Source organism: Cupressus sempervirens, chromosome 11, assembly GCF_028749045.1.
Source record: "Cupressus sempervirens isolate cs-2001-9-10 chromosome 11, ASM2874904v1, whole genome shotgun sequence".
Lineage (NCBI taxonomy): Eukaryota > Viridiplantae > Streptophyta > Pinopsida > Cupressales > Cupressaceae > Cupressus > Cupressus sempervirens.
Window position 1 is genome coordinate 631940989 of NC_143128.1, and position 17977 is coordinate 631958965.

Sequence of the window (17977 nt, forward strand, 5' to 3'; positions counted from 1 at the left end):
TACCAAGGTAGTGCGGCTTCGGTTGCACCCCATAGTTTGGGGCTGTGGTATATTTTTAATCACATATTTTTTAATTTAAAATAAAAAATTATATTAATTATAAATATTATTAATTATTATTATTATATTATTTAATTTTATAATTATGATTATTGACAGATTAATATATATTATTTTAATAATAATAATAATTAGTTTAATAATTATTATTACTTTTAATAATATTTAATTAATTTTTTTTGTTATATCGTTTAATATTTAATAATTTGTTCTTTTAAAGAGTTGTTAAAAAAAACCATTTGAATTAAGAGAAATTATTTTATTTTATATATTTGATAATTGCTTTTAAAATTGTTTCATTTTATATGAAAATGGTATTATGTACTAAGGTTCTTTTTAATGGATTGTTGGGTATTTTGAAATACTTGTGAACTCGAGAAACGTTAGTAAATGTTACACTTTAAAAATGAAAGCTTGAACCCATGTTGTGAATCGATCTTTATGAAATTATGAATACAAACCAAATGAAACTATGTAACTACACTTGTTTTAAATTATTTGATGAGATGTATGTTTTATTTCATGTTGGGGTTTGGGTTAAACCTAGTTATGACCAATTAGGTATGTATACCAGAAGCCTGGGAGGTGTTTGATCTATGATGATTGGTCACAATCTTTTTATTCCCAACCATTGTGATGCATTTATGTAATTATGTGTTGAGTTTTGATTAGTAATTTGCTAGTGCTTTTCATTTACTTGTATAGGATTGAGGTGAATAGTGTGATTTTCTTGGTGTAACCTATGAGGTTTCTATTAGCTTTCCAGTTGCTTATATAGGACTAAGATGAATATTGTGATTTAATGAGATATACTTTTATGGGCTTAGGGTAGGCTATGTATGTATATGCTAGGAAGCGGCTTGCAATGGAGGTCAGAGCCCTAAAGAGGTTGCTTGGATAATCCATTGTAAGTTGTATTAATAAGTGATAACAATTCATTAAATGGGTTAAAATGAATTAACAAGAGTCAGTGTTTTACCTTGCCCATGCCTCGAGTGCTAATACAGGCTAAGATGGGAGTAGGTGTTGAAGTTGATGAAATATCAACCCCACAACTCCCAAGAATCACCTACATGTAAACACCTATCACAGAATGAGAGAAACAAAAGTTATAGAGGTTGGTATTCCTAGATCCATAGATGAGACATTCACGATGAGTAAAAAGAGAAATTGCTATTATCAAAAGTGAATTAGATAATTACAAAGAGAGATCATCCTTATAAAGGTTATCAAAACCCTAAAAAGGTCTAACCTAGGTTGCATCATAATAATTAATAAAAAAATTGATTATTATATGCCTAAAGTTTAGCTTACGTAGACTAGAGTTAATTAGGAAATATCTAATTACTCTAACACTCCCCTTAAGATAAACTTAGGGAGTAGCTAAAAACCTAGAAACTACTACAAAAAGTAGATTTGGGTCCCGACAAATAAGGCCTGATGAGGTACCCAACCACAACCAAATCTCCAAAAAGAAGAGAAATAAAGAAAACCACACGGGAAAACTCTACTCCAAAAAGAGATGGAAATAATGTTGAAAAGAAACTAGTGAAGAACTGAAGAAGCCTCCAAACTAGGGAGTGTCCTAGAAGATAGGAACAAAAGATGTTCATGAAGAACACCATTGAAGCATGTAGAAGCTGCAAAACTCTGTCAAAAGTAACTGTTGATCTGAAGAACCTCTAATGAAATATAACCTAACCAGGTAGAGAAGCCTATAATCTGCATCGAATATGGAGGCACATAAAGGCAAACAACTAGACTTGAAGATACACATGACATGAAACACCAAAGCCTGAAGAGTTGATCAATCGAACCAAGGAAGCAGCTTCCATACCAAGGATAGCACAAGTCATGAAGAATCATCTGAAGCAACGAGATTGATCCCCAGACCTAAAATAACCAAGATATCCACCATAATGAAAAATGCAAAAGACTGAATAGAATGTGTGTGGAGCAGAATTTGGAAAAACAACTAGAATCACTAGAAATATCTTAGAAAGAGCTTTCCAATGATATAAAGAAATCCCAAATTGGAGATCGGATGCTCAAGATATGTCCCTTGGAGTGCAAAATAATACCCCTGACTTTGATAGCAGAAAAAGCCATTAAAACTAAAAACTAACTGTACCACTTTGACAGGCTCAGAGCTAGCTTTCCGGTGATATCTCATTTTTGAAAAATAGAGTCCATATGCTCGAGATATGAGCAAAAATGCAAAGTTAGATTCAAATAGAGTCTAAAGAGATGACAAAAATGTTGATGCAGTGCTGACATGGCACTGACATCACGAAGTGATGAACCCAAATTGTTATATGCCTAAAGTTTAGCTTAAGAAGATTAGAGTTAATTAGGAAATATCTAATTGCTCTAACAATAGAGAGGATGCTTGGTTGTGACCTTACCTCGTTAGTATGCCTTGTCTATAAGAAAGGAGAATGATGCCACATAGAGTCACTAAGGGGCCAAAGTCCAGAGAGACTATCAGGGTAACAATAGAGTTGACTCTTGTGATGAAACTTGTCCACTTACATATATGGTTTCTTATGTGTCTTTGTTGCCTCTAGGATTAGATGTTATTTGTGTACTTGGCACCTTTGAGATAGATTGCTAACAGGATTCCTTGACCAAGATTCTTGTCACAATTTTTGGATTGTTATCCATATGTGACTTGAGATTATCTCCTCAGATGGTGGGAGTGGACCATTTAGGTTCCACGAGTTTGGGTGGTAGTGTTTATTATACCATTGAGATCTGACAACTAGATGCCATTGTGCAGTTGTTCCATTCTTTTGATCTCATGTTTATGTTTGATGGTCATTTATTGATGTATTATACTTGATTATTGGAGATCTTATTAGATGTGGTATCTTTTTATGATGTATATTCTTTTGGCATTTCATACCTTGTGACTTGTATAGAGGATGATTATGCATTCTGGTTATGCCATGTGGCATCTTATGTACTTGCATATTATTCATTTGATTCATACTTATGGTTATTTTATGATGTGGATTTTGTTGTATCAGATTTAATCTTAATAAAACTTGTGTATGTGATTTAACGTCATGGGACCCTTAAGAGATGTAACTGTTGATGTATGGCTTTGTATGTATGTGAGTTATTGCTTCCGCTATATTATCTCTTGTTATTTTAATCTTAAAAAAATGTTTGGCAAACTTAGTGACTTAATATGTTAATTTCTTTTGGGTTTCCTGGTGGGGTGTTACAAAAGGATCAAACTAAAGAAATGGAAGAAGGAGAAGTAGAGGAAGTAATAGAGGAATCTACAATAAATTAAGAGATTGCAGAACCTCAATAGTACATACCTATTTCAAAGGGCAACCAACAAATCGGTACTCAACAAGTAGACAAAGAAAAATAAAAATAAAAAGAGAAAAATAATGAGAAGACAAAGACAAAGGAAGGAGCATAGATCATGGACATAAATGACATTCAGAGTTTAAAACTCCAACTGGTCACACCTACCAAGGAGCCAAGAAAATAGACTCCAAGCTCATCCAAATCCCCGTTGGAATCATTTTTAGCAAGCATGATGAGAAACACAGTCTTGGCAACCACAAGAGATCCAAAGATTGTGATGTTTAGTCAAATATCAACATTTGCCACAAACAAGATCATCGAGAAGACTAAAGGCACCAAAAGGACTCAATAAATTATTGAGAAAATAACTAATAAGTTGCAAAACATCATTCCAGTCAAGGTTAGTGAATATAATCCAGAGATGAGAGCTCAAGAAGTAATAAATGCATTTAATATTTAGTTTACCACTCTCTTGGAAGTTGCATAAGCAAAAGCACAACTTAGTCATGATGCACAGTTATTTGGCACAATATGCAACGACATTTGAGGAGACTTAGTGACTCTTGACTCTTTTATCAAATAGTTAAGAAGATGTTTGACATAAGGGGAAACTTTGTACAGAAAATGTGCCTTGTCACATAATTTTATCAGAGACATCACTAGGGCAATAAAATAAAAATAATAACAGTTGTAGAACATTGTGAATGAACTACAACTACCTAATGTGTAGATTGAAGATTTAGAAAGCAGATTTGGGAAAGTGAATAATGATATCAACTTGTTAGAGCTGAACAAGGACAAGATAATGAAGAGGTTTTCATTGTTGAGGGAACACCTCACTCTTAAAATAAGTCATATTCATAAGTAATTGGATGAATGCCTTAAAGCCAATGCATCATACTAGTATATTTAGATTTGAATGCAACATATAACATCCTATGGACTATGCTTTTAATCAGTGTATCTGAGGAAGTTCAAGATTCATAGAATAAAGATCTTAAAAATTCAAAGATAAACTTTGTTGATCATATCTCATGCCTATCCATCTAGTCAACTTGAAGTCAAGAAGGTAGAATTCCAAAATTTTGATTTGTAAATAGTTTTTGATGCTCACCTTTGTCATTGATGTCAAAGGGGGAGTAGTAGCATGAAAAATTGTACAATGTATAATGTAAGGGGGAGTAGTATACATTGTAAAAGGTGATATAAGGTATAATGTAAGGGGGAGTATGTATAATGTAAAAGATGGTATAGAAATAGAAATGATCGACGTTTTAATTTTTTTGTATGGCTATGTGAAGAACTTCACAAATTTTGGGACTTGGCCAATTTTCTCACATGTTGCCATCAATGCCAAAGGGGGAGATTGTTGGAAATTTGGCTAAGAAAAGAGTACAGAGATACTATGAGGTTTTCATTTATGGAAACACAAATACTATATTTAGTGAGCATATTTTGGAGTTATGTCTTGGAGGAGATAACTCAAAAAATTGTCTGAGTGTTGTAAAGGTTAACTATTAGCAAATACCCCTTTTTGATTGACAGGCTTCACAAAGAGTGAATTGGACCCTACAAACTCAAGGGAAGATAGTACAAAGCACAAGGATAATATATCTTAGATCACATCTCATAATGACTTGTACAAATAGAGATATCAACGATTTACTAGTTACAGTTGTGTACCGAGAGAACATGACAGAGGCAAGGAAATGGTAAATTGAGTTAAGGAATTATTTTGGTTCACCAAAATAACCACTTAGCTATTATGGGACGACATCCTAGATATTAACCGTAACTTAGCAAAGACCAATTTTGTGTTTTGGGACACATGTGAAGACTCGAAGGCAAATAAGACAAAACATATGGGTACAAAGAAAATAGTTTTGGATGCGAAGTTATGTGATGACTATGTCATTGTATTGTAACAATTATATGATGCAAACTTTATGTTATAGTATAGAAAAGGCAATATACATGGAATTACGTGATGACTATGTCATTGTATTGTAATAATTATATGATGCAAACTTTATGTCATAGTAGAGCAAAGTTAGTATATGCAAAGTTTTGTTATGAGAGCTACAACGGACAAATCAAATATTGAAGATATCAACACTGTCAATGAGGTTTTTGTATCTAAACTTTTTATGCACAAAATAAACCATTTTATATACACGTTTGAGCAATGGGCTCATCTTGCTACTTTTGTAATCTTGTAATACCAACCCCTAAAAGGGTTGAGGCTTCTAAAAAGTTCTAGTTCTCTAACAAGGACAAATAAACTATACATATGATATGAACTCCTAACAGGGCCAATATCTTTCACAAGATACTTTTGATTAGCGGATCATTTTGTGGGTACCATCCCCACCGAGGTTTTCACTTGGCTAGGGTTTCCCTAGTTAACAAATAATAGTGTTATGGGTTATATTGTGCTATTGTTATGTTTACTTTTCAGTTTGATTATATATGCATGTTTAAAGATTGTTAAAGATCTCCATAGTTGGGCAAAAGTTTGTGAAATACTGATTCACCCCCCCCTCTCAGTATTTCCTATTTCCAACACAAGAGTCTAATGGCTATATAATACAAAACTCCTATATGAATGGACTGTTAGAAATTCGTTTAACACTCCCTCAATATTCGTGACAAGGGCTTAACAGCCTCCTGTATACTATAAGTTGAGTGGTTGAATCGGGCATTGAAAAATCAATCTTTTGGTGCAACGTCAACCCCACTCTAACCAGTGATATTAGAGCTTGGTCACATGTTCAAATCCTCAGACCCTCGGGTAACGTTGAGGGGGAGATTGTTAGAAATTTGTTTAGCTCTCCCCTTGGGATTCCTGACAAGGGCTTAACCACCCTCATGTGTACTATAAGTTGAGTGGTTGTATCGGGCATTGATAGATCGATCTTTTGGTGCAATGACAACCCCACTCTAACATTGACAACTGAGAGAAAGTAACCCACTCATTATTGACACTTTGGCTAATCTCTTTTCAGTGGTAAATGTCAAATAAGGTATAAATAATTTAAAAATTGGTAAATCACAATATATTAATAGTTTTCAAGTTGAGTTTTTAAAGTTGGGAGACGATATTTAGCTCCACATAACAAAAAGATCTTTAACAAAGTTATCCAGAATGTATTTTCGACTATACAAACAACTAGTGTTTTTATGGTCAATCCTCTTCTTGAAAAGCATTTTGGGAGCATTCTAGAAAGTAAACATTTGTAGATGGGCAAAAAATGAGGGAAATAGAATAGGTGTAGGTTCATGCCTAGACACTCTACTAGTAACCATTGCATCACTCTATAACATTTCAGTGATATTTTCTAGGAAAATAAAGGTGGATACAATTTTTGCTACTTCATTGAATTTAACAAAGCTCTTGACACTATTCCTCAAGATAAAAAATGACATAAAATCGAAGAACTTGGGGCTTCAAAGGAGTTTAGAGATGTTGTACATAAATTCTTTGAGAAAGTCAGAGCTAAAAGTACTTTGGTAGCAACATTAGGGTCAAACAAGGGTGTCCTTTTATTCCCAACATTGTTTTGTTTATATATTGACAAACTTAAAGAGTAGTTAAAAAATGCCATTAAAGAAGGTATCCAATTATCAAGATACATGGTGAAGTTACTTTGATATGCAAATGGACTTATTCTAATTGCTATATATGCACAAGGTTCTAGAGAACATTTGAAATCTCTTGATCTTTTTGCCAGGAGGTTGAGATGCAAGTGAATACTAACAAGGCTAAAGTCATGATCTTCTCTTTGAAAACTAAGAAGCAACAAGTTATTTTAATCTTTGAGGGCGATCCCTTGGAGGAAGTGATGAAACAAGTGCTTAGGAACCGATCTTCATAATAGGCTCATTTGTAAGACATGTAGATCAAATAAGATCCAAGGAGGGTGGAGATATTTATACCTTCCTTCGACACGTGTAGTAAAGTAGAGTTGTCAGATTAGAAGTCTAAAATAAACCTAATCAATTTTTTAGTGGTGTCAATTATCCATTATGGGTGTTAGGTTTTAGGGATTATCATGTCAAACTACAAATGACAACAAATAAAAAGAATTCATAAACATCCAGTCACTATCTACCATAGAGTCAAATCAATAATATCATATGAGATTCTTATAGCTGAGGCTGGTACATGTTCCCAATTAAGGCTTCAATGATCATTTGGGTGTTATGCTAATTGCAAAGAGTTGAAAGTACGGATAAGCACCATTGGCCCAAAATGATTGCTGAAGAGGAGCTAAGTCATAAGAAAAAGTCTAAGAAGAAACAAAATAGCAAGTAGATGAACAAGTGGGAAATAAATATGCAGATTTCCCTAACATTAAGAAGAGATAAAAAGTGGGTGGTAGAAAATTTCAAGAATACCATGCAAAGAAAATAGCTAGATAGGAAAAAAAAACATTCGTCAAAGAATTTAACCTTAGATGGCAACATGATAACAAAAACATATTTAAGATCAATGATTCAGGGAATGGTTAAAATTTTATTTGCATAATTTAGGACTAGCTCTCATCATTTGAGATGTGACACTAGTAAATGGAAGGGGCCCACAAAAGAATGGAAATAAATGTCTTAACATTTAGTGTAAGAAGGGGATGGTGGAAATGTAATGACATTTCATCAAATATTGTGCTATGAAGATACAACTAACTAGAAACAACTTTTAGACATCTGAAATGAATTTTTTGAAGAGACAATACTCCACAAAATTAGATAATTTCTTCTAGAAAATCTATAACAAAAGAACCAACATAAAAAAATTGGTATAGAGTTCATTTAAAGTTAATAATTGAAAGGCCAAGTGAATAAAAAGTAAAGAAAAAGTGAACTCTAGTTAGAGAATGGTCAACTGATAGACCCCTTTCACTAGTGCCCTCCATGCAAAGTAGCCAATTTTTCGTTAGTTGCAAATTCTTGAAGTACATAGTTTGGTTCTATGTTATTGTACGCTCCCTCCGTACTTCAAAAGGACCCTGGCCGGCCTAATAGAAAATTGAATTTTCCAAACTATTGTGAAAAAATAATTAAGCAAAAGCAGCTTTCACGGCGTTAGCCAAAGTGGAACAGATTTGCGAACGTGTAAGACGCCGATTCATCCCAGTGATCTTGGAATGCATTGTAGAGAGCTTGGCATGTGTTCTCACCGTCCCAAACAATTTTTTGAGAGGAAAATTGCGCCACTTTAGACAGCTCTAAAAAGATTTCCAAAACCCCGAAATTGTTGTCATTTGAAGGAGCGAGGGACGCCGAAGCATATAAAACTCGCCCGAACTTCCAAACCTTTCGTACAACGGACCCAAATCTACAGCAAATGATAAAATTTAATGCAGCAGACAAACCTGAGAATCGACCAAACCAAACAGTCTTTCATATCCATTTCAAGTCCGCAATAATATTTTCACAGTAGGAGTTCACCAATAGCCGGAGGGTTTTAGAGCAGAGCAACTATTCAAGAATTCAGATTTACGCAAATTTGAGTTCTGTTTTTTCCAATCATTCGCTCTCGCTAGTCTATCGTAGTTGTCGGTTTTTTTTTCCATACGCAAACTTTGGGTGAAATTTGATCGATTTTGGTTATCTTTTTTGGATAGTCGAAACTATGCAGCAGAAGAACTGAGAAAGTTAGTTTTCGATAGAAGAAAGTGACAGTTTATTTATATTGAACCGTATGCAGTAGGGAGAGGAGGGTTATTCAAGGATGGCTTTGCAGAAGAGTGGAGTAAGAGTAATGGTGGAGTCGATACAGTTCGTGTTGGCGTTTGTGTTTGTGATGGCAGCTTGTGTTGAGTTGGGGGATGCTGCGGCTGTGGTGGACGTGTACAGAATAATACAGTACGATCTGGGAGGGATTCCTTTCGGCTCTCGTCGTGCCGGTGTTAATCACCACGCTGGATCGATGCTGTTTGCTCCCGGGACGGATCTCTCGCGCACTGTGGTCATAATGCCTCTTAGAGAACTCAACCTCACTTTTCTCAATGGTCAGCTCCTCTCTTACCCAACTGTATCCTATTAAAAAGAAGAGATTTTTAATATATTTCTTTATGCGTATTTTGGCGAGGCCAGTGTTTTTAATCCCTTGATCCCATTATTACACATTTGGGTCCCTGTGGAATTTACCCTTTGGAGCACTTCCTAAATATTTGTAAACTTAGGTTACCCTGAAATATACTCCACGATTTTTATACAACTACTTTGGTATAATTTTCCGGATAATGAACAACAATTCGCGGGTCCAAAAAGAGATTTTTAAAATTATTTTGTTCACAATTTGGGGAAGTTATATTCTTTAAACCATCGCAGAAGCTTGAATTCCTTAACTTTGTTAGGTGTCAACTGGAGTTATGACCTACTGTGCGGTGGTAGAGGATTCGAAATCAAGCTTTACTAACCTTGAGCCCTTGTATTATTGTTTGCTGCTGCTTGATTGCTACGAAATTAACACGATTGTTTTTAGATTTCTAACTGGCTTGAATAGTACGAGATAATAGGGAGCGTAAAGATCCATGGAGAAGAGAGACTTATCCATTTCATTTCGATGTTAGATCTGAGATTGTGATCCCGACTGTTGATTATAAAGCTCTTGCATTGTTTATTCTACGAGCTGCTGTCATATTTAATTATGAGTCAGTATTGGTGTTTATTAGAACTAATTGTCAGATAATGGGATATGGAAAAGGCTGGAAACTAGAGTGGAAAATTTCAAAATGGTGCTAACTTGTATGAAGATAAAAAACAGACGAGCTATCTGGAGGTTGATGTAGTGAATGAGATGATATGGAAGATTGACTATTGTTCATTCAGGTAAGTTGGGCCAATATTATCTGGGAGCAAGTAGGGCAATCATTAGAGTGATATTTTTTTTCACATATGACCCTTTCCAGATTCTCAGCTGCCAAGGACCACGATGAATAAGCTACGATGAATAAGCTATTAGAGAGTGCAGCCTTGCTATAGACTCGTGTAAATGCTTTTAAAAGACTAAAACTAGACTCAGGTTTACAATGGGAAAAGAAGATGATGAAGTGCACCTGCAGATCTTTGTCCAAATTGTCTAGTCCTGATGTACTCGAAACACATGAACTGCTGTGCTGTATGTTATACACTTACAAAAGGTAAATAGTTATGCACTTGATAACATCATAGCTCTCAAGTAGTTAACTCAAAAAAATACATATAAAAGAAGTTTGGATTGAATAAAAGATTAATTGGAAAATAAGTACTAATCTACCTATTAAATGATTCTTCTTCCATCTAAAAACATTGAAAATGTGCTTAGAGACAGTCCAATATTAAATAAACTTGTCTACAAAACACTGCATAAGAGGTGTGAACGAGTCAAAAAAATATTTCAGATGTCTGTCAAGGGTGATGTGCAAGTTCCAACAAGGAGATCCCATAAAGTAAGATGTAACTGCAAGTGGACATGAATGCTTTCTTATCGATCACTTTAGATTTGTTAAAACTTGTAGATCAGTGTAGTTGCAAAGACATCCTTTCTTTTTATAGGAAATTGTGTTGCTTTTACCGTTTCTTGTCGTTTTTGTGTTTACTTCATTTTTATTTACAATTTGATTGTTACCACTCAATCTCTACAAGCATTCGATCAGCTTTTGCAATTTGAGTCTTAAAATATTTGCCAGAATTGTCTGTTATTGGTTTATGAGGTTCCATGTTTGGAGTGTTAGAAATGATGAAAACACACAGCAGAGTCACATCAAGAAGCTAGTAAATAAGATTATTTGCATCATGTCACATAAATAGAGTATTCAAGCAGAAATGATCTGTCTTATTCGTTTTGTATTATTTGAGTTTGCCTGTCCTGGGCTGAATTAAATCTGTTCCGGGCATAGTTTATTGACTTAACATATTTGCAAGGTACTTGGGGTTGTCTGACTGTGTTGGAGGTGAATTCACAGGGTACATGCCCATCAACAGCTTGAAAAAATGATATTAAAAAACCCACAAAACCCTGAAACATGAAAAACTTGTTCCTCTTTCTGAGATGTAACTATTGGATACTCTGTTTTTCTGTACGTTCCCTGGGGTGAACCCAGTTAACTGCGTCGAAAAATGATTTAAAAACACCCTTAAAAAGTCATCCAATACTAAAACATAAAAAAGTGATCGAGTGACTAGGTTCTCTTCCTCTTCATTCCTTACTGGCTTTTTTGTTCTGTTTTTCTTTGCTTGACCATTTCAATGAACTCCTGACAGGCCCAAGGAGGTCTATTGTCTGTTCAGCTCACAGGAGGCCCTCTAGGCAGCATTCTGCTAAGAAGATTCCTGCTAATGCATGGTTATGGTTGGTAAATTTGCATAAATGTTTGGACATTATTGACTTCAAGTTGTCTTTACCATTTTCTGGAAAAATGCACCCGATGGCGTGTTTTAGTCAAGCCAATGATTTGAATGGGACGGAGGACGATGGTAACAAGGGATTGTTAGGACTAAAGAACTAAAATCTAAAAAAAAATTGTATATTGATTAATTCATATATTTATATAGCATATTAATATTATTAAAGTTATTATAAATTATTATTTTTTTGTTATTTTGTTTTAATATTTATATGATAGGTCTATCATTAATATATTTTACTATTTTAATTATTATTTTTTTAATATATTTATATATTGTACGGATTGACTCAATCATACTGAACGTAGGGAAAAAATTGCCTTGCTGGTGAAACCAAACCCTGAAACTTTACTTAAACCAGCAACTTAGAGTTTATCCAATGTTGATACTTGATACTGTGGTAGTACTTTCAAGCCTAAAGGATTTTATATTTTACTCTTCTGAAGTTTTGAGAAAAAGTTGCTGTCTGCTTTTGTTTTTAATAAGCAAAATCAATGCTGACCCTCATTTAAAGAAGGGGAGACAGATTAACTAGGCAAATTTGTTTCCCATACAACACGTAACAATCAAATGTTCTGTAAAAATTTAAGAGTAAAATGCTTTAAACTACCCAAAGATGAATGTTGTGGTGAACTACAAGCTTAAGTGTTCTTTTTTCCTCCCAAACTGACTTAAAAGAACTAGTCACTTTTGTTTTTAATAAGCAAAATCATATTGACCTTCATTTAAAGAAGGGGAGACAGATTAGCCAGGGAAAATTGTTTCCCATACAACATTTAACAACCAAATGTCCTGTAAATATTTAGGAGTAAAAAGTTTTAAAGTACCGAAAGATGAATGTTGTGGTGAACTACAAGTTTAAGTTTTCTTTTTTCCCTCCAAACTGAGTTAGAAGAATCAGTTACTGAAAGATTGGCTTCCATCAGAGATTTACATGCCACATCAACTACAGCAAAAGATGTAGAAGTTTTATAGTTAACTAGCAGACACTGAAGACGGCCCCTTTGGCAACAGGCAAACAAGGCTACTCTATTGGTGTGAACAAATCTCTGTTTGTCAGAACTTCCTGTGCTGATTGACAATGACTAATTATGTTTTTTGTCGTGAAGGGAAGATGATTTCAGTATGTCCAAGATGAGCATTCTTTGTCAGGTTTTCTTCTTCCTTGTAGTACAGAGTAGGTGATATAGTTTTGGAATTCTTTTGGGCTACAACAATTGACTGTGCGAATACAAGTATCATGCAAACATTTCATCAGACAACGTTGCTTCTGGTGCCATTTGTTTGCCCTTTATTCAAATATTTATAATCATAACAGACTTTGTTCATATTCATTTAAGCTTAGATTTGGGTATAGATCGGTATATATAATTTTCTTACCATTAATGAATTGTTCGAGAAAGCACCAAATAGTAATTATTCAAGAGGTTCCTATTAATCTTCATTTTTGTCCTTTGTTAAATGAAAGTTTTAGGGAGTTTAAAGGACATGGCAGTGTAAATCTGAGTTGTAGAGCTGAAATATTCGGAATTTTTCTAAAATCAGAGCCTCACTTCCAGTATCTATTCATCTTTAGAACCTTTGAATTTCACTTAAAAGAAGCCTTGAAGAAACCAGGATGTGATGGCAGAAACTGCTTGCAGCTCAAGTGATTGTGAGAATTGACGTTCGTGTTTTTGAGGTTCGAGGTAGAAATCAAGTAAACTTTGATACTTTTTTTCTGACTGATCACCTCAGAAGGGTATTTGGTCTTTGCTTGATGCAGTTTGGTAGTGTGTAGGAACAAGTCTGTGAGGAGGGGTGCTCTTACCATTTTCAGGCAAAGATAAAACTCTAGGCCTAACAACAAGAATGGCTTTTGAGGGAGAGGAGAATGTGGCACCATTATTTTCTAATGCGCTTTCCAGGCTTTAGATTAGAAAGAACACATATACGGCAGCAAGACTGGGAGAATCAAGTTTAGATTTGAATATGCAGATTTTCGAGGTGGGGTTGTAATTGAGCATGGGCAAGATCATCACCTTCCAAGTACTTATTGGTTTAAGCCCTATGGTTATAAAGGAAGAACCATTTTGTATCAGTCCTATATGTCGCCTGAATGGGGAAACTGAGTTGTTTCCTCTACTGTAGTCCTTCAAGTCTTGAAATTGCAACAAAAAGTTTACCTGAAAAAAATAGAAGTCTCAAAAATGTGTCATGTCCCCAATTTTTTGGTGACTGTTCGATTTAATTAATTTAATTAATACTGGTTGTCCAAGGACGACTAATTAATTATTTTAATTAAATAAATAAATATTAAAAGATAACCTTGTATTTAATAAAGTGACTTGGAAAATATTTAATAAAGTCACTTATGAGATAAGATCAAAATTGTTCTAGAAGTCTCTGGAGAAGGTGGAGAGAAAAGAATAAATAGGCACCCTGGGGCTCCATTCGAATCATGCAGTTGATTATCTCTCTTTGTTTTCAGGTTGTGATTCAATCACAGGTGCATTGTAGAACCTAGGGTTTCTGCAATTGTCACAGTTGGCCATTGAGAACGATAACTCTCAATTGGTACGCAATTTTGAGGGTGTGAAATATCATCCGAATTATTGCAAATTGGAGGTGACATTCAGTCATTTCATCCGGGGCGATCTGTGGCTTTAAGCCGAATTATATGATTTGTTGACATTGGAGGAGGCAGCTAACTATTAGGGGATTAAAAATACGTTGGTGATCACTAATTTCCATATCCGGCTGGAGTGGCAGCCAATTTGTTGCAAGGTCATTCCTGAACCTAGACGGCTCTGACTACAGCAGGTATCAACGCTAGAGGGCGGTCTTTGGAAAGGTAACAGATAGAGGTAACTCGTATCCATCAATCTGCATCACACGGGATTGAGAGAAAACGGGCAGAAGAGCATTCTTGCCATGTAAAATTCAGGCGCCTTACTTTTCATACATTTCAGTCATTGAATGTATCGTTTCCTTGCGGAGGATCAAAGGAGATTTCGGGCCAGAGCTAGGGGGTCGGGGTGCATTTGTATGGGCCGGCAACTAAGTCCAGACCCTGTTCCTGACTCTGTTTAGAAACTGCTCTCCCGCAGCTAACCAAGTGCAGATCGAAGAGTAAGGAACATCTCCTGCAGCAGTGAATCGATCCAGGGCAGAAGAGTGAATTACTAGAGTTATCTTTCCATCTAGCAGCGCTGCCGAACACCATTGAGGTCATTTCAAGGAGCATGGAGGATTAGTTTAAAGAGTTCGTGGGTCACCATCCAGCACCTCTGTATATTGATCAAGCTAGATTCATTCACCTTGGACAGCCGGTGATGCCCATTACCGTGAGCTGTCTACCAATCAAGATGATTGACTTCAAGGAAACATGGCCGGTGAGTATCGAAAGGAAGAGCGATTGCAAATGCCAGCACTGACTTTTCGCCTAAGGTTGAAGAGGAGCACGCAGAGGAGATCGAAACAGGAGGAACAACGAGCATTATAACCTGCGGTTTAGATAGTACAAACAGCGAGCATTATCATCTACGGTTTTAACTCTCGATAGTACAGGTTGCGAATTTCGTTTTTGATATCCAGCGGTAACAAGGAGCAGTGAAGGTCTAGCGAAGTCTATTGGAGCGGCAAAACCCTATGGCTTTCTAAATGTCTGTGTTCTACGCTTGTCCCTGCACCCGGAGTAATAATAGGAAGACGACAATCATTCTGATTCATGCTTGGCAGCTGGATAAAGTGCAGATCTACTGAAGTAATAGCAGAAGGAAAAGATGTAAATCATAGGATCGAGATTTGTTGGCAAGATTACCATCAAAACGAATGCCCTCATCTTGGAAGCTAATCTCAGGTTCCCATGACTGATCCTATTGCCAGAATTTACCAGGTTCCTCTCCCAGCCGTCCAGTTGTAATTTTCAGACTCAATTACTCTTTTGGATTACAAATAAAATATAGTACTTGTAATTGGAAGGTCCGTAGGTGTTAGGCGATGTTATTCTGAAACATTTGGGAAATTGTTCAAACATTATATTTGCCTGCATATATGGTTGAATGATTAGTGTTAGACGAATTGCTAAAGACAGCACGGGTTATCTCAAAAGGCCATTCCAGCAGTTCAAGAGTCGATTGCTAATTGTTTGACGAAATGTCAAACCTTTGAAGTTTTAGTTTTTTTGGTGCTGGAGAAAGCAATAACCTGTTAGGGTTATTTCAAAATGCAAGGAGAGGATGATTGTATCACATAATTTGTGTCTTTTAAAATCATCTCAGCATACTTCAATATGTGTGAATCTTACTGTTTGATTTTCTTCATAAGGGCTAGCAGGCATCTCTCCCAAGAACACAAATGTAATAGGGTATTAAACGCCATAAAATTAGCAAGCAGCTTCCATACACCCCATCTATCTTGCATACAATCCAAAATGGTAAAACCATAGAAATTCAAAATGGAGGAACTCAAAGAAAAACTGTTACAATTTTCAAGAGATCAACATTCCATCCCAAATCAGATCTATATTTTAAAGCAGTCCAGCCCCCTAGGCTAAAACACACCCGAAGAAAAATATAAGATAAAACCAGCTTAATCATAATAAAGAAGACAAGAAGAACAAGGATATCTTGACAAACCCCCAAAATGACTGTATTAGCCTGCTTATTTTATTTTCTATTTTTTCTATCGTAATATTAAGTATAATAAACCCTAGTTCACAATTACAATAGCTTGTGCAACTAGTATAGATATAAAATCCCCATGATTGAGAAATCTCTTCTAATATCTGGTTCTGTAAATCAGATTCTATACTCAAAATAAAATAAAATTACTAAATTGTCATATTCTAGCAGTCGGTAAAACAGTGCTTTTCAGCTGTTAGGTGGGTTCCTATTGGGGGGGGAGGCTTAATCTTTATTTTTTATGAAAAGTTGGTCCCATGGAGGAAAAAATGGTTTGCTAAGGGATTATTTGGTATCTTTTCCCCGAAAATAGCTCCTCCTACATTTTAGGCTTGCATATTGAAGTAGGTGAAAATGGGGTGGGGCTAGAAATTGCCCCACCAGCTTAGGAATGTTATGTGCCACTTGTCAAACATGTAAATGGAGTTTTTAAAAATATTTTCTTAACATGTTTTAATTATGCATATATTATAGAAGACAAAGATATGGTTTCATGGGACCACCAGCTTCCCTAAATTTTTTAGCTTAAATTACTAGCAGAACTGGACTACAAAATTCATGGGACCATCAGCTATAAAATATTCCTTAAAAATTTGAGCAGTTCCAGTTCTTTCATTTATGAAGCCCCGTTCCATCAGACCCTAGCCTCATTTATCTTTAATACAATGCCTTTGAAATCCTTCTAAATCTGACAGAATCAGGGGTTTCTGTCTACTAATTCTGCAACAAGTTTAGGGGGATTTCCTTCTCTAATTTCTAACCTAGAGGGTTTCATCCTCATGCTGTTTGACATTTAGTTCTTGCTCCAGACGGAGTAATAATTAAAGGTTTATATTATTTTTTCATTCACCCCCTTCTCCTTGTTTGGCCTCTCTTAAATAGGTCTTTTGTCCAAAAGACCCAAATTCCTCTTGCTTGATATAAACTTTATTTAAAAATTTACTTTATGTTAGTAATTTTTCCATCTGTTATTATATAATTTAATTTAATTTTATGATTTACATAAATGAAATTTGATTGCATTTTCTGCGTGGGAGAAAACATCTACTGTTCATATTTCTACATCCAGTCCGCCCATGCTTCCAGGCTGTAGACATGGTTCTTATGGTGAGAGCAGAGCATCTGGGTTATATGTTTGAACAGGGGACATCACATTGATTTGTGAGAGAATGCAGAAAACAAATTACATGAATATAAAGGCCTACCTTAACTTTGGCACCCCAAAATACATTATCATTATTGGAGCTTCTTTCTCCTCTACCTCTTTCATCTTCCAAAACCGTCTAAAAGTGTGAAAAATTGTTTCACCCTATAGGAGCCTTCTCTTTTTCTTATGGATGGTGAACATGTGTCACCTTTTTCCTCCTTTCCAGTGCATGGCAGCCAATCATAGCAGCTTCTTAGAAAACAGATTACAAATGCAGTGTGGACATAACATTTAACTCATAATTAATGGATCAAGAAAGATTGTAATTGAGGCAAGAAAGTGTTTTGACCCCCCTTAACCTCTTGCAATCTTAATATGTTTATTTTTATAG

At 35.3% G+C, this 17977-nt stretch overlaps 1 protein-coding gene across 1 annotated transcript in view; it reads left to right on the forward strand.

Annotated features, from left to right (window-relative positions):
* Nucleotides 1-8640: 8640 nt before the first annotated feature.
* The window catches only part of LOC149531335 (M28 Zn-peptidase nicastrin), an 83855-nt gene continuing 74518 nt past the window's right edge, over nucleotides 8641-17977 (forward strand). Inside the window, exon 1 of the mRNA XM_089811539.1 lies at nucleotides 8641-9395. Coding sequence (XP_089667665.1) covers nucleotides 9116-9395 — 280 coding nt within the window. The 5' untranslated portion in view covers nucleotides 8641-9115. The remainder of the gene's footprint in view (nucleotides 9396-17977) is intronic.